General features: G+C 51.3%; 1 protein-coding gene across 1 annotated transcript in view; it reads left to right on the top strand.

Moving 5' to 3' along the window:
- The first annotated feature begins 1,704 nt into the window (after positions 1-1,704).
- The window catches only part of LOC104540205 (NCK-interacting protein with SH3 domain-like), a 25,552-nt gene continuing 12,696 nt past the window's right edge, over positions 1,705-14,560 (top strand). The window contains 6 exon segments of the mRNA XM_010183946.1: positions 1,705-1,742; positions 2,072-2,111; positions 2,422-2,509; positions 4,476-4,612; positions 4,615-5,109; positions 13,270-13,440. Of these exon segments, the coding sequence (XP_010182248.1) occupies positions 1,705-1,742; positions 2,072-2,111; positions 2,422-2,509; positions 4,476-4,612; positions 4,615-5,109; positions 13,270-13,440 (969 nt within the window).

Raw genomic sequence — 14,560 nt, 5'->3', positions numbered from 1 at the left:
TATTTCATTAAATTCTTCCCTGCCCGTTCACTTGGTTGGGTTTTTTTGTTGTGTTTTGTTTACACCCTTAGCAAGGTCCCTTCTCTTCTCCCCTTGGACAGAAGGGATCTGAGCTGCAAGGACTCCTGCACAGTCACCTTCCCCACGGCAGCTGGATGGAGGATGTTGTCTCCCCTTTCTTCCCCTGGGCGCTTTGGTGCTGTACATCCTCCTCTTGGCCCCATGCAGCAGCTGGGACGTGGTGTGGCTGGAGGACACGGCCATCGGTCGCCCTTCGTGACTCCTGACCGTGTGGCAGCTCACAGCTCAGACATCAGCACCGGGAAATTCATGTGATGCTTTGTGTCTAAATGAAGCTGTCGGGGCTCTGGGCTACACATCTATTAATTTAAACAGCAGTCTGTAATAGCTGTGTTAAACCTGCGTGGTAAATTTGGAAGGGCTAATGAAGCCATGGAAATACTCCAGAATGGCCCAGCCCTTGCTGTCTCCGAATAATGTCACGCTGCTGCTCTAAGCTCTGAGCCTGCCTCTCCGCTAAATCCCACCGCTTCGGGGACCACAGCCGTGCCGTGCCAAGCAGCTCCGACTCGTGCTGTTGGCTCCCGTGCTCTGCAGAGAGGGCTCTGCTTTTAGCACAGCTGAGCTTTCCAGATTGGAGACCAGCCATCCACCCACGCGATGCAGAGACCCCTCCTTGATCTGCTTGGCCTTGCTCAGCTGTGCAGTCTCTTTTTGGGCTGTCGCGGATCATTTTTTAAGTTGTGTGCAAGTATCGTGTGACATTGTACCCAGAGAACAATGTGGGACGGATTGACAAGGGCAGAAGAGCTCAGGCTGGGAGTCTGCAGCGCGATCTCGTGTTAATCCACCGGCGAAAGGCGCTTGTAATGAGGTGACTCGTTACGTGACACAGTGGAAGGTTGGATGTGTTGGGTGGGAGAGAGGGACTGAGATCTCTTTTTAAGAGTCTTTGTAAGCTGTGCAGACTGCTGTGTCTTCACTTGTGTGGTGGGCTCCGGACACGGGCTGTAAGCACCTTGTTGGCAGCTTTTGGCATCATCTTGGACATTTGAGGTGGCTTCTGAAGGTATCTTATTTCCAGGGATGTCTTTGCTTCCATTTCAGAGGAAGTTTCTGCATTTCCTGTATCCAGGGGAAAAAAAAAATACGTATTTCTCATTCTCCCTGTTCTGAGCTATTTAAAATAGAGACCTTGCAGGGCTCTGTATCAGTTTTTGTCTGTGGGGACTGGCAGTGCTCTGTGGCATTACAGGGCTGTTCAGCACTGACAGGACACAGAAAAGCTTCCCTTTCAGGGGTAAGGAAACCTGGGAATTTGGCACCGTACGATGGCCTGGATGTCGCTATGGCAGGCAGATTCCAGCTGCCTTCAGCGTGGGCTACCTGAGGCATTTGGGCTATCACCTCCTTTCCCTTCTCATGCTGCCCTGGGCAGTTTTGCTGCAGGCAGTGATTGCAAAATCCCACAAAAGCAGAGGTGTGTTTCAGGCAGCAGGCTCTGAACCGCAGAATTCCTAAGAGACCCCAAGAGTCTTTTGGCCGTGAGCTGCTGGGATGTGCACATCAGAGCGTTGATGCAATGTGCTCCTGCCGAGCTTGGCTGCTGCGTCCAGCGGTGTCCTGCTGATCAGAGGTTAACTCTGAGGGTACACCACACCGGCCTGTTTCTGAGTGAGAGCGATGTCGGTGATCGTGGTGTCTGGATCTGACAGGAAAAGGTGAGCGCAGGAGTCTGGGTCTGTACCTCGTGAGCTGCTGGCTCGGTGCTCCTTGCAGAGTAGACTTGCAAGAGAGATCCCAAATGTTGAGGGTTAATGCAAGTCCCTGGCGAAAGCCGCTCCCAGCAGGTCTTGCTATAGGTAGCGTAGAATTGCACAGAGGGTCTAGCCCTATTTTCCCCCTCCCTGCATGAGCAGAAATAGCTCTGAAAGCATGGAAAAGGCATTTAGATGTCTCCAGTCCTTGGCTTTGTCTTTCTGCAAGGGTATTTGTAGCTGATGTAATGGATCTCTCCAGAAGAGTGTCTAAATACGCGCTCTGTTTGCAGCCTCTGTGGAGCTACTGAGAGTAATGTGGAGTCACGGCGAGTGTGTGGGATTGCATTTGGAATAAAGGAGGAGTAAACGCTTGACAGGTCTACACGACACTGTGTGCTGCTGAACACAGCAATTAAACAAGAGCTGCTTTGCCTGTCACGGGGAGGGGATGAAGCAGGCTTCAGTCCTGCTTTGTTCTTCTAGGAAACCGCCTATTAATATCTGTCCTCCTGAGAAAACTTCCCCGAGTGATGAGAGAGATAAGGACAAACCTACACATGCACGCGAGAAAGGAGGTTTCATAACAGGGAATGTCTTTACTGTCAACCTCCTTTGATTGCTCTCAAATCTTTCCTTGCAGATCCCACCACAGCCCCGGCGTGCTGCTCCTGTCACCCCCCCACCTCCAGAGAAACGCAAGAACGTGCAGATTTCTGCTCCTGTCAAAAGTAAGGACAAACTGTCCAGATCTCGGACACAAAATGGACATGGGCCGTATGTCATGGTGCCCAGACGCTTTTGCTTTGTGCTTAGGAGGGCATCCTTGTATGTATCTTAAACTCCTGTAGGTTTTATAGCCTTCTAAATACATAGCTGTATTTAGATAGATAGATAGATAGATAGATAGATAGATAGATATCTCCTAAGTTCCTGTAGGTTTTAATCTAACTATCATGAGCTAGTGGCCAGTGCTCCTCTACGTCCTCTCAGATCAAGGAGGGGCTGGGCAGCCTGGTGCCTGCAGATGGATGCCAGGTACAGCAGCATCCTGCTCCTCCAGTGCCTGTGGCCCTGGGAAACATGGTGTTCTTCTCAGAGCAAACTCTGTGGCAGCACACAGCCTTGGTGGTTTAAGATCCTTGTGGGTGTTCTACTCCCACAGACACCATGGCCACCTCTCGGCAAGGCAGAGGGAGTGTTCCCTGGTAGTGCAGAGTGAGGTTCTTCCCCAGGGGGAGCTCACTGGTAGCACTTTTAGGACAGGTCCAAGTCTGCTTTTGGCTCCCAGTCTGTCAGATGCTTTCTTTGTATGACGCTCAGATGATTTCATGGAGATTTCCATAAAATGGGTTGCTGGTGTCTGTAAGCAGCAGAAATAGTACCAGGGCAAGCCGTGTATGTGCTGCCCACAGGCAGGAGAGCTGCTGGTTGTGAACACTTCAGAGCAGAGCAGGACCGTGGGGCCAAGCCAGGAGCTTCTCCATCTCCAGCGTGGTTGGGCTGGCAGAGGCAGTGGTCGTCCTGCTGAGCTGCTGTCAGCTTGCCCAAGTGCTGTCCTGTGCCATGGCAGTCACGCTGTGGGTGACACACAGCCCATCTCAGGCCCGCTCGTGTCCCCTCGTGAGAAGTAGTTAATTGAAACCAGCTTGCTTCATGGTATTGAGCCATTTTTCATTGCAGAAGTGGGAATTCACAAAGGTCACTTTCCTTCAACTCCTTATCTTCGTTTAATGAAGCATGGTGGGAGGAGGAAAAAAGAGGGATGCTGAACCTTCACATGTCTGTCCTGCTGGCCCTTCTTTTGGTATGGGGGAAACTGCCTTTCTGGAGAGCTGGGCTCCCTGTGGGTGTGCTCCTTCTCTTCCAGCACCAGCTGGAAGCTCCAGATGAAGGTAGCCCAGAGTTTCCCCAGGTAACTGTTTTCATAGTCAGGGAAGGACTCGGATACATTTCTGCCCCCTAGAAACGAATGGATAAGGTTTACCAAAAGTATACCTTAGACCAGGTTAAAGGAGAGAAACATCTTAACATCTCTATTTGTAGTGGATTTTTTTCCTTGGAAGATGGGACAGCTGCCATCACTAGAGCTAGTCCAAACTGGGGGCATGGGGAGAAACACAGACAACGTGGAGGCTTGTGAAGACAGTCGATGCTCTCGGTGCTCATGACCAAATGCTGGAGAGCGCTGAAGGGGCGAGACCAGAGGTGTTGGCAGCCAAGTGTTTCCTGCACCATCAGTGCTAACCGTGGTGTGCAGTTGGTGAGATCGGTGCAAGAGGGAGGCGCGGGCTGCTGTGTGGAGCCTTCGGTGTCTGGCAGTTCTCAGGCACCGTCATTCAAAAGGGAGAGCTCAGATCCTGAGTGTAGCAAAAGGCCAAGGGGAATAGACTTTTCTGCCCCTTAGTCCTGTCCCTCCCTCCCTCTCTTCACCTGCATAAAACACTAAGGCCTTTGAAGGTTATTCATCTCAATAGAGCAGTTTTCCCATTTCTAAAGAGGTGATTGTGCGGGAATGCTCCGGAGAGAACTGCTACAATTTTGCTTTGAGATAAGTGAGGCAGGAAGAGGAGTTTAACTTCTCTGGTCGCATGCACAATGAGCCTTTTAATGGACTGCTCTGCAGGAATTTGTGTTTTTTTTTTTCTTTTTTCCTTTGATGCTGTTGCTAAGGCATTTTTAATTGTTCCCTTTCAGACACTATTGAAATTATCCCAGGGTCAGCTTCTAGTGCCTCCTCTGTAAGCACGACATCCCTGGATACCCTGTACACCGCTTCTTCTGCATCGGAGACCGCTCTCCCGACGGCCACTTCCAGTCCTGCCAACACCCCATCCCACCCCCCGTCCCGAGCCGCAGCGTCCACACCACGATAACGCGTAATTTGGATGCTGGCTCCATGACCCACTCCCGCTACGGGACTTCCCCAAAGGATGGGGCCAGTAAATCTCCCCAGTCCAAGAGGGCTGCCCCGGCACTGCCGGCTGAAGGGGGGACCCAGAGGTCCCACGCCATGGATGGGGAGAAGACCTCTCAGGTGAAGAAGGCGGCCCCAGCCACCCCTGCAGGCCTGGACGCCTTCAGCTCCCTCTGCCTGGAGGATAAGAAGGCAGCTATGGTGGAGGCGGTGCCAGCAGAGCCCGGGGAGCTGGTGGTGCCTGTGCCCAAGACAATAGGGGCCGAACTGATCGAGCTGGTGCGTAGGAACACCCACCTCAGCTACGAGCTGTCCCGTGTGGCCATCGGCGTGGTCATCGGCCACATCCAGACCTCCATCCCAGCAACCAGCAGCATCATGGAGCAGATCCTCATCTCCGTGGTGGAGAGTAAGGTAACGCATGCAGGGCTGGGTGGGGGGGGCTGCTGCAAACCACCTCCTGGCATCGGGCAGAAGGTGTTGGGAGCTCTGCTAACATTTGGGATGAGAAGCACAATGAGATCCTAAAGGGGGAAGGGGAGGGATGCTAGAGGGGGAAATGTCTGGTCAAAGGAACCAGGGGTTTACACCAGGTGCGGTGGAAAGGTGGGTGTCTCTGAGACTGCGGTTTTGGATGACGGGGTGGACGGCAGTGACTTGAACCGCATGAGCACATCAGGTGGGAGGTGACAGCCTTCCAGGTCCCAAGGACAGCACTGGCAACGAAGCAGCAGTGCGAATGGAGGCAGCGGGACTTGAGGCTCACTGAGGAGCTGCGACACAAGTTGTTGACCAGGGATTGTGAAGGCTCGTGGAGAACCATTGTGGCAGCATAGAATCAGAGAATGAAATGGTAGTGGCTTCTGAAGAGGTGGTTTCCGTTATGAATGCGACAAACGGAGGCTGAGGAAAATGGAGCCTTTGCAGCAAGTGCTTCTTTGTAGGAACCTTTTATAAAATAATGCATTCTATAAACTCGTTTTCTTCTGTGATGCTGCACATCCTCTATAGATTCAGCATGCCTATACATACCGTAAATCTGCACAGATCTTTGTCTCTTGACAATGGAGCACCCAAAACTTCTGTATGTCTGGCCTGATCTTTCATCACAGTGACAAAAACTGGTTTTCCATAGATGTGAACCTCTCTGTTACTCTGTAGCACACGCATCAGCCCTGCTTTTTAAAAAAAAAACAACTGAAGAGTAGTTTTTCATCCACTGGAGAAAGAACATTATCTGGAGCTTTTTCTAAATAAACCTTACGCCAAAACGATCGTATGTTCCTCCTTCCTCTGCTGCAGATACACAAGGAAAGAAATAAAAGGATGCTGCTTGCAGCAGTCGTTGAAATGGTGAAGTGCACCTGGGCAGCCCTGTGCTTTAGTTAGAGGGATAATACATTTCAGCTCCCGCTTGCTGAATAGAGCCCCAAGGCGTTCGTTTCATTTAAGCATCTAAGATTGGAGTTCCATTGCTAATGGCAAGATTATAATGAACTGTTCAGAGGCATTTGAATATGGAAAACTAATGGCATTCAGATTTTAGATCAAATTGTAATCTGGTTAACTGTCTGCGCTGAATAGAGGGTCCTGTAAGCAATCATCAGGTCTTGGTTTGTGGCCATAACCCAGCGGTTAATTGCTTCCTACTTCAATAACAATGCCGTGTCGATGTGCCTTCTAGATTCAGCAGAAAAATTTAGCTGTCTCCAGCAAACGCTTTGGCTCTGACTCACATGCTAAGAAGTGCAGTTTTCTGTTATTTGCACCTTGGACAAGATTCGAATATTATTTTTATCTTTAATACCTGTTCTTAGGATACAATAATCTTAATTCCACAGAAGTCATTTAGTGCCAGGTTTCTGCAGAGGGGATTTGAAAACCTCAATTTCATGGCCATTGCTGCAGACCAGCCTGAAAAAAGATGGGAAGAAATTATGATGCTGGTGCAGGGACAAGTGTGGATCTACCTGTAACTGGTATCTGTCATCCAGGACACCAGCAGGACTTAAAACACCTGGTCCAGGATGGAGACATGGCAGAAGGTCCTGTCCTATCTCATAATATCTCATGTCTATGGTGTACTTAAGGGGTGCTGCTTTTGGAAGAAGAGCGTGAGTGGCCTTGCACAGTGCTCAGGTGTAACTGCTGGGGTTGTGGTGTGTGTTTTTCGTGGATGTCCCATGCAGAAGGGCTACAAAGATGATGGAGGGAGTGGAGCATCTCCCTTATGAGGAGCGGCTGAGGGAGCTGGGGCTCTTTAGTTTGCAGAAGAGGAGACTGAGGGGAGACCTCATTCATGTTTATAAATATTTAAAGGGTGAGTGTCACGAGGATGGAGCCAGGCTCTTCTCGGTGACAAACAATGATAGGACAAGGGGTAACGGACACAAACTGGAACACAGGAGGTTCCACTGAAATTGGAGAAGAAACTTCTTCTCAGTGAGGGTGACAGAGCCCTGGCCCAGGCTGCCCAGAGACGTTGGGGAGTCTCCTTCTCTGCAGACATTCAAAACCCGCCTGGACGCCTTCCTGTGTAACCTCATCTGGGTGTTCCTGCTCCGGCAGGGGGATTGGACTGGATGAGCTTTTGAGGTCCCTTCCAAGCCCTGATGGTCTGTTCTGTGAAGATGTGGCTCTGCTGATGTGTGGGCGCCTGGTTCCAGGTGAGGGTGTTCACCTGGTGCAGACCGGCTCTGGCAGCTGAGAGGGCAGTCACGAGCAGCTGGGGGTGGCTGTGCTGCCGTAGCTTCACTAGCGCGGTTTAATGGTACAAGTGATTATCACTGACAAACAAAATGATTTGTTTGTAACAGATCATTCCACAGTCTCATGGGTTTCTGCGTAGACTTGTTGCTGAGTTGTCAGTTCTGTCAAGGGCTTTTTTGTCCTTTAATTTGTAGCTTCTGAAATCCCTCTGCACCCCAGTCCATGCAAATGCGTGGTCACTTCTTCTATTGCATATTTTATAAGGTTTTTCTTCCACCTCCTAAAACAGAGTGAGAGATCAGCTTTCATTTAAAGCTTTGGTTTGCTCGTTCAACGTTTTGTATAGCGTTCTTTAATTAGTTGTGGCCTTTCTATTCCTATTCTGGATTTAGTTTTAAGTAGGATCACCAGTTTACAAAGCCAATTCCAGAATCCATTGCCTCACTTCTATCCCCAGCACCTCCTGAAGGCTGAATTGCGGTGGGACTTCTCTCTCATTTCCCTTGCTGCTCCTCCAACGTGGAGTCTGCTCAGGCACCTGTTTGCACGAGAGCAAAAGACCCTTCTGCTGGGACAGCATCGTGCTCCTGCTTTTGGAGAGGTAACATAGGGCTGCGCTGGGAGAACAGCAAAGAGGAGGCTGCTGAGATGCTCACACCTTGAGAAAGATGCTTCAGAGGTACCGTACTGCTTGGGGAAGCCTGATCTGCAGGAGCAAATGTTCTGAGTTGGCTTTCCCGTGTCAGGATTGGGCCTGGCCTTGGACACGGCCCCTCTTCTTGTCCTTGAAGCCGGTTCCTGATGAGTGGGCAAGGTCCACAAATGGTTCTTCTTTTCAAAGGTGTTGCTGCAGTGTCCATCTAAACCGGAGCTGGTTTTCAAGCACCTAAAGCATCACTCAGATTAATAAGTACCAGGGATATATGACTGTCTGCAGCTCTGTTGAATTATCTCCCATCTGAGAGGAAAGGTTAGCACCAAAAACATCTTGTCTAGGAAGGTCGATTTGAGGGTTTATTAAACTAGGTGTGAGGCCAGAAAAATTGCCTAATATGCAGGCTAGCTACACCTTAAGAGGGAGCACTTAGAAATCACTTAACGGCTTTTTATTAAATTAGCATTCCAGTGTTCTGCTTGTGACTCAGACCCATCTCTGGTTGCCTTAAATATAAGCTCAAAAACTGCTGATAAAGGTCTGTAATTCAATTTGGTGTTGTAGATCAGCCCAGACTCCTGGGTGGGGTTGAATGGTTCTTGGATGTGTTGGAGATGGAGGAACAAGTTAGGAAGTGGGTGTGGGAGGTAACGTTTCTGGAGGGGGTTTCTCCTGTAGCCTGGGCTGTGCCCAGCTCCCAGCTGCCCGTCAGCAGCGCGTGTTGTCCCCAGTGACCCCTGACAAACCTCGTCACTTATGTGGCGAAGCTCCCTCTGCTTTCCCTGAATCCTCGTGGGCTGCCTGTCGCATGCAGGTCCTATTCATTCATTGATGGGGCTCTGCTGAAAGGAGAATGGCTTTTGACAAGACACAAATGCTGCTCTGGGGCTCAGCTTTTCCCTGCGGGAGCTTTGTCCCTCTGCTCACCCAAACAACAGGAAGGTCGGCAGGGTGAGTGCTTTCAAGGCTGGCTCCTTTGGCTCGGCTGTTAGAGTGCTCTGTACGACTCCTCCTCAGTGAAATACGGGCAGAAATGTGAATCTGGAAGGTGGGAGGGCATGCATTAGTGCTTAGGCAAGCTCTTTGCTCACTAATTGCTAGAGGAGCCTTTATGAAGGTCTGTGCCGGAGTCTTTGCGTGCAGCCATCTCAGTTTGGCTGTAGATGGGCCATGCGCATCCAGAGCGAGCCGCTGCTGCCTGTGTCTGCGGAGCAAATGTGCCCGGGGCTGCAGATGGCCGGGACACCTGGGAAGTGAGGGCTGCAGAGCCCTCACTGAGGCATAGCGAACGTGGTGCTTGAGAGCCAAGTGCCCTCCTCTGCCCGTGACACACTGTGGGTCTGTGCATGGCAGGCATTGCTCCCTGCAGAGCTGACTTGCCCCGTGATGGTGCTGTAGATGGTGCTGTGGTGAGAACAGTTTGCTGCCCCAGAGGAGGGGCGATTTCCCCCCAAAACGTGTGTAAAATCCCACTGTAGAGTTTATCACGGGATCACAGACTGTTAGGGATTGGAAGGGACCTCCAAAGCTCATCCAGTCCAATCCCTGCCGGAGCAGGAACACCCAGATGAGGTTGCACAGGAAGGCGTCCAGGCGGGTTTTGAATGTCTGCAGAGAAGGAGACTCCACAACCTCTCTGGGCAGCCTGGGCCAGGGCTCTGTCACCCTCACTGAGAAGAAGTTTCTTCTCCAATTTCAGTGGAACCTCCTGTGTTCCAGTTTGTGTCCATTACCCCTTGTCCTATCATTGTTTGTCACCGAGAAGAGCCTGGCTCCATCCTCGTGACACTCACCCTTTAAATATTTATAAACATGAATGAGGTCTCCCCTCAGTCTCCTCTTCTGCAAACTAAAGAGCCCCAGCTCCCTCAGCCGCTCCTCATAAGGGAGATGCTCCACTCCCTTGATCATCTTTGTAGCCCTACGCTGGACTCTCTCCAGCAGTTCTCTGTCCTTCTTGAACTGAGGGGCCCAGAACTGGACACAATATTCCAGATGTGGTCTCACCAGGGCAGAGTAGAGGGGGAGGAGAACCTCTCTGCCCTACAACCACCCCCCTCCTGATACACCCCAGGATGGCATTGGCCTTCTTGGCCACAAGGGCACAGTGCTGGCCAGAGTGGATCTGGGCTCATCTGGAGGGGCACTGCTGGTAGGTGTGCATACCCACGGCAGTGAGGATGACACCACACCACATTTGCTGGTGTGGTGGTGGGGAGGGAGGTGTGGGAAGAGGGTGAGGAAGAAATGGAAGAGCTTGGCAGGATGGCAGCTGGGTTGACCTGACAGGCATGACCATCCCTGGGCAGTGTGGGTGCGATGAGGTTCCCAAAATGTCTTTGGTCTGCTCAGGAGGAACAAAATCCCTGCAGCAGTTTGTTCTGCTGGGCTGGGGGAAGGGATCTGTTTGAAGCAGCAAGATAATGCAAAGTGGCACTGTTAGAAATACCGAAACCTCCTCCTGTGTATGGGCTCTCGGCAGATTCCTGGAAACAGCCATATGATGAGGCTGCAGGTTGAAGCAGCTGCCAAGATGTTTAATTAGCAGAGACCTGACCCCAGTGGTGGGAGGGCTGAGAATGGTGCTGAGAGTGCAGTGTGGTGTAGTTACACGGGTTGGATTGAAGAGCTCCTTAATGGATTGATCTCATCCAAGTCCATTAGGAACTTGGTGCTCAGTAGAGTCCTAAGGGCTGCAGATGAAGGATTGGAGGAAGCAGATTAGCGATAAGAGGCTGAATAGAGTGGTCATTAAAACGAGTACTCGTTAAAATTCTCATCCAAAAAGACATCCCAGCAGTGGACTGAGGTAGAACCAGCCCTGCGCTGCTCTGGAGAGGAGGATGAGGAGGGTACGTAAATGGAGAACCCTCTGCCAGACAGCAGGGACACATGAGGACAGGCAGACAATGCTGCAGAGTTGCACATCCTCCTGGAGGGAGGAGGAGATGGTGAGGCCAGGCGAGTCTTCATCTTCACTAACATGACAAATCACAGATCAGTGGGAGATTCTCCTGCGTCTGTGCTCAGCTCCTGAAAGCTGCCATCCCTCTGAGGGCTGCTTACCTGGTTTTCTGCTTGGCCATCCACAGCTCCCCAAACTTGGAAGAGCAGACAGAGGCTTGTGTTAAACCAGCACGCTCCTTCCTTCATTACCTTCCTGACAAAGAGCAAGTAAGGAGCAGCAACAAGAAGAATACTTTTTTATTATATGATCGAAGCGCTGAATTGAAGTCCTAATTAGTTCACACCCCAAATATCCCGAAGCAATTCTGTCTCGAATGAAGCAGATGAGATGTTCCTGTTAAACCTGCAGTGATTTTCCCAGACAGGGCTGGAGGGCTGAGGATGTGGAGGGAGGTGGACACTTCTGCACTTGGCAGCCTCGCGTGCTGGCGCTGTGGGGGTGTGACTACGCATCGCTGCTGACACACAGCGTGGGCCTGTGTCTCTGCACAGAGTCACTGCTCTGCTGGTGACGTGAAGGTCTGCCTCCAGGCCACGCAGCCGACTTGTGGCAGTCCAGGACAACTGAGTCTCCTCAGTTTCCAGAGGAGCGGCTGAGGGAACTGGGCTTGTTTAGCCTGGAGAAGAGAAGGGTGAGGGGAGACCTCATCACCACCTACAACTGCCTCAAGGGAGGTTGTAGAGAGGTGGGTGCTGGGCTCTTCTCCCAGGTGATGGGGGATAGAACAAGGGGAAACGGCACCAAGCTGTGCCAAGGGAGGTTCAGGTTAGAGATAAGGAGGAAGTTCTTTACTGAGAGGGTCGTCAGAAGCTGGCACAGGCTGCCCAGGGAGGTGGTGGAGTCACCATCCCTGGATGTGTTTAAAGAGCGGGTAGACGAGGTACTTAGGGATATGGTTTAGTGGGTAGACAGGAGCGGTTGGACGTGATGATCTCGGAGGGCTTTTCCAACCGAGCGATTCTGTGATTCTGTGAGAAGATGCTGTGCAGTAGCAGGGTGTCCTGGCTGGTAGCGGTAATGGCCTTTTCACGCTGAATGGTCATGACTTGTCACTGCACACTGCAGGACAGCTTCATCCCAAAATTGTTAAGGTCTTGGTCTCAGTGCATGGCTTTTCCCTGTTGCTTGAATTCCTCAGTTCCTTCCTCTTCCACCTTGCAGGTCTCCTGCTGCTTGCTGGGACTGCTGCCAAACCCTCGTGTATACCATTCAAGTTCCTGTGCAAATTAGTCTTTACCTCTCTTAATGGTGCCTGGGCTCATCACCTGTAACCAGCCTGGTTCCGTGTGCTGGTCCCCCTCTTACCCTGCTTTCAGGAAACCAGGTAGCTCATACGATACACTTAGGTCCTAGAGGGTTATCCTAATTTGCAGACCACAGCAGCTGCTGGGGCAGGTTAACTGCTGCCTGACTGCTCCCCTCTCTTCTCTCTTTCTCAAAGGAGGGCAGAAGTGCAGGAAAGACAACTGAAGAGTGAAGCCTTCATGGCAAGGGTTGTGTGTGAGGTGGAAGTGGTGGGAATAAAGTTGGAAGCAATCTGAGGAAGGAGTATGGGCAGTAAAATTTGCTGAGTTAGTCTGCATCGTAGCTACAACTTTTAGAGCTGCTGTGAGCGGTGGTTGAGCTCCGCTGTTCGGAAGAAAGCTGAACCAGAGCAGCCCTGTCCCCTTACTGCATCATTTGCCCTGCCCAGGGCAGGCCAGCAGCCCGTGGTGTCCTGCAAACACCCTCTGGTTTGCTGCGAAGAGAAGTGGGGAAGTTTGTGATGTCCGTGTGTGCTAAGAGGTTACAACTGTGTGATCTAGGAGCGGCGTGGGTACAAAGTCCCATGGCTTTGGAAGCATCGACTTGCCTGGGTCAGCCTTAGGTTTCTAAATGCAATAAGGAAAAAGGAGCGTAGCTTTGCTGGAATGAGGTTTGTTGGGTTCCTCAACATCCTCGGAGACAGCTAATGCTCCAGCAGGATGGTGGCAGCTTGGATTTAAAGACTTTCTGACCGTGCACCAGTTCTGGCACCTTTTCTGATTCATCCGTCGCATAAGCTGTGCAAGGAAAGGAGGCAGGTAGAGGCCCCAAAAGTACGAGAGCTGAAATAATGTCTCAAAGTTGCTGGTGTTTTGCTGCCAGCTCTTGACTGAATGAGGTCAACTGCCAGTCCTGAGACAAAGATGAGAGGAAACAGGCACCCAAACAAGAGCTCGCTGTCAGGACCGCACTAACCACTGGTTTTGCTGTCGTGCAGAATCTGAGTGCGGGGCTGCCCTCGGGACAGATCTGCCACGACGAGCAGCGGCTGGAGGTGATCTTTGCAGATCTGGCCAGGCACAAGGACGATGCTCAACAGCGCAGCTGGGCGCTCTACGAGGATGAGAATGTCATCTGCTGCTACCTGGAGGAGCTGCTTCGCATCCTGGTCAGTACATTTCTCTCTTTGCAGGCAGAGCAGAGCAGACAGCCCTGGTGAAGTTCCTTATTTTTCTGACCTCCTTCAGCCCAGTGTTTCCGCTGGATCGGCTGTTTCGGAGGGCGTGGGTTTCTTGTGCATGCTTTACCGTCGATGTGAAGCCCTGCTCCTGTGTGGGGTCCGCAGTGCTCTTGAGCTGCCTTCCCCTCCCCCTTACAAAGCTGTTCTGAAAAGAGTTACAGAGCTGTTCTTCATGGTAGCTGTGGTATTTACCTATTGCAGGAGAATATAAACCCTCATCTCCAAAAGAACTTAGCACCCCACAGAAAACCTGCAAGTCTGCACTCCTAGGACCATTTAAAACATCCTCGGGCTGGGAAGTACCTGTGGGGTGAGGCCCATTAAATGCAAAGAAAATTCTTTGATTGCCCTAAAAGTGAACTTTAAAGCTACGTTTTGTGAGAAAGTATAAAGTACCTCACCACACCCGTGCGTACAGGAGAGGTACGTCCCAGTCGTGAGCAGCAGTGGGAAATACTGTCCCAGTGCTGCCACTAGCACGTACAAGTCCATCTGTGTGTGGGGATGTGATGGGAGCTGCTGCTCAGTGCAGTGACATGGGCTGTGTTGCTCTGTCGCCTGTTTTGTATTCCTCTCCAGTTCTGACATAAGCAGAATGGATTATTTTTGTGTGTAATAAATGCCAGTGTCTCTGTCACTCAACATCCAGCCTGTGCCACCTCACGGTGGGCCTGCAGAGCAAGGCAGAGGGGGGTGTTTTGACACCGTTTCCTTGTAATTTAGGGGTGGGAGGACGAGTACAATACTTCTTAGGATGGGAGCAGTGCTGGAGCTGCCCTGTTTAACTGCATGGTGCACTCATCAAGTTGCTGCTCAGGTCATGGGTTTTTCAGATGTTTTCAGCCCAAGACACACTGCGTGGCAGAGACGTTTCTCAAGAACTCACTTGGATGCAGAATCTGCAGGGTGGCAGTTCTTGAGCCGTCCTTGTGCTCTGCTTGCAGTTTCTCTGTGAGGTGGTTGGGCCTGGGGCTGCTGAGGTCTGGGAGCAGCTGCCCACCTCAAGGTCCCTGCAGAGGCACCTTGCTGCTGTGATGTGCCCCTGGGC

The sequence above is a fragment of the Mesitornis unicolor genome, unplaced genomic scaffold (genome assembly GCF_000695765.1).
Source record: "Mesitornis unicolor isolate BGI_N332 unplaced genomic scaffold, ASM69576v1 scaffold43334, whole genome shotgun sequence".
Classification (NCBI taxonomy): Eukaryota; Metazoa; Chordata; class Aves; order Mesitornithiformes; family Mesitornithidae; genus Mesitornis; species Mesitornis unicolor.
This window is presented reverse-complemented; position numbering and strand designations above follow the sequence as displayed.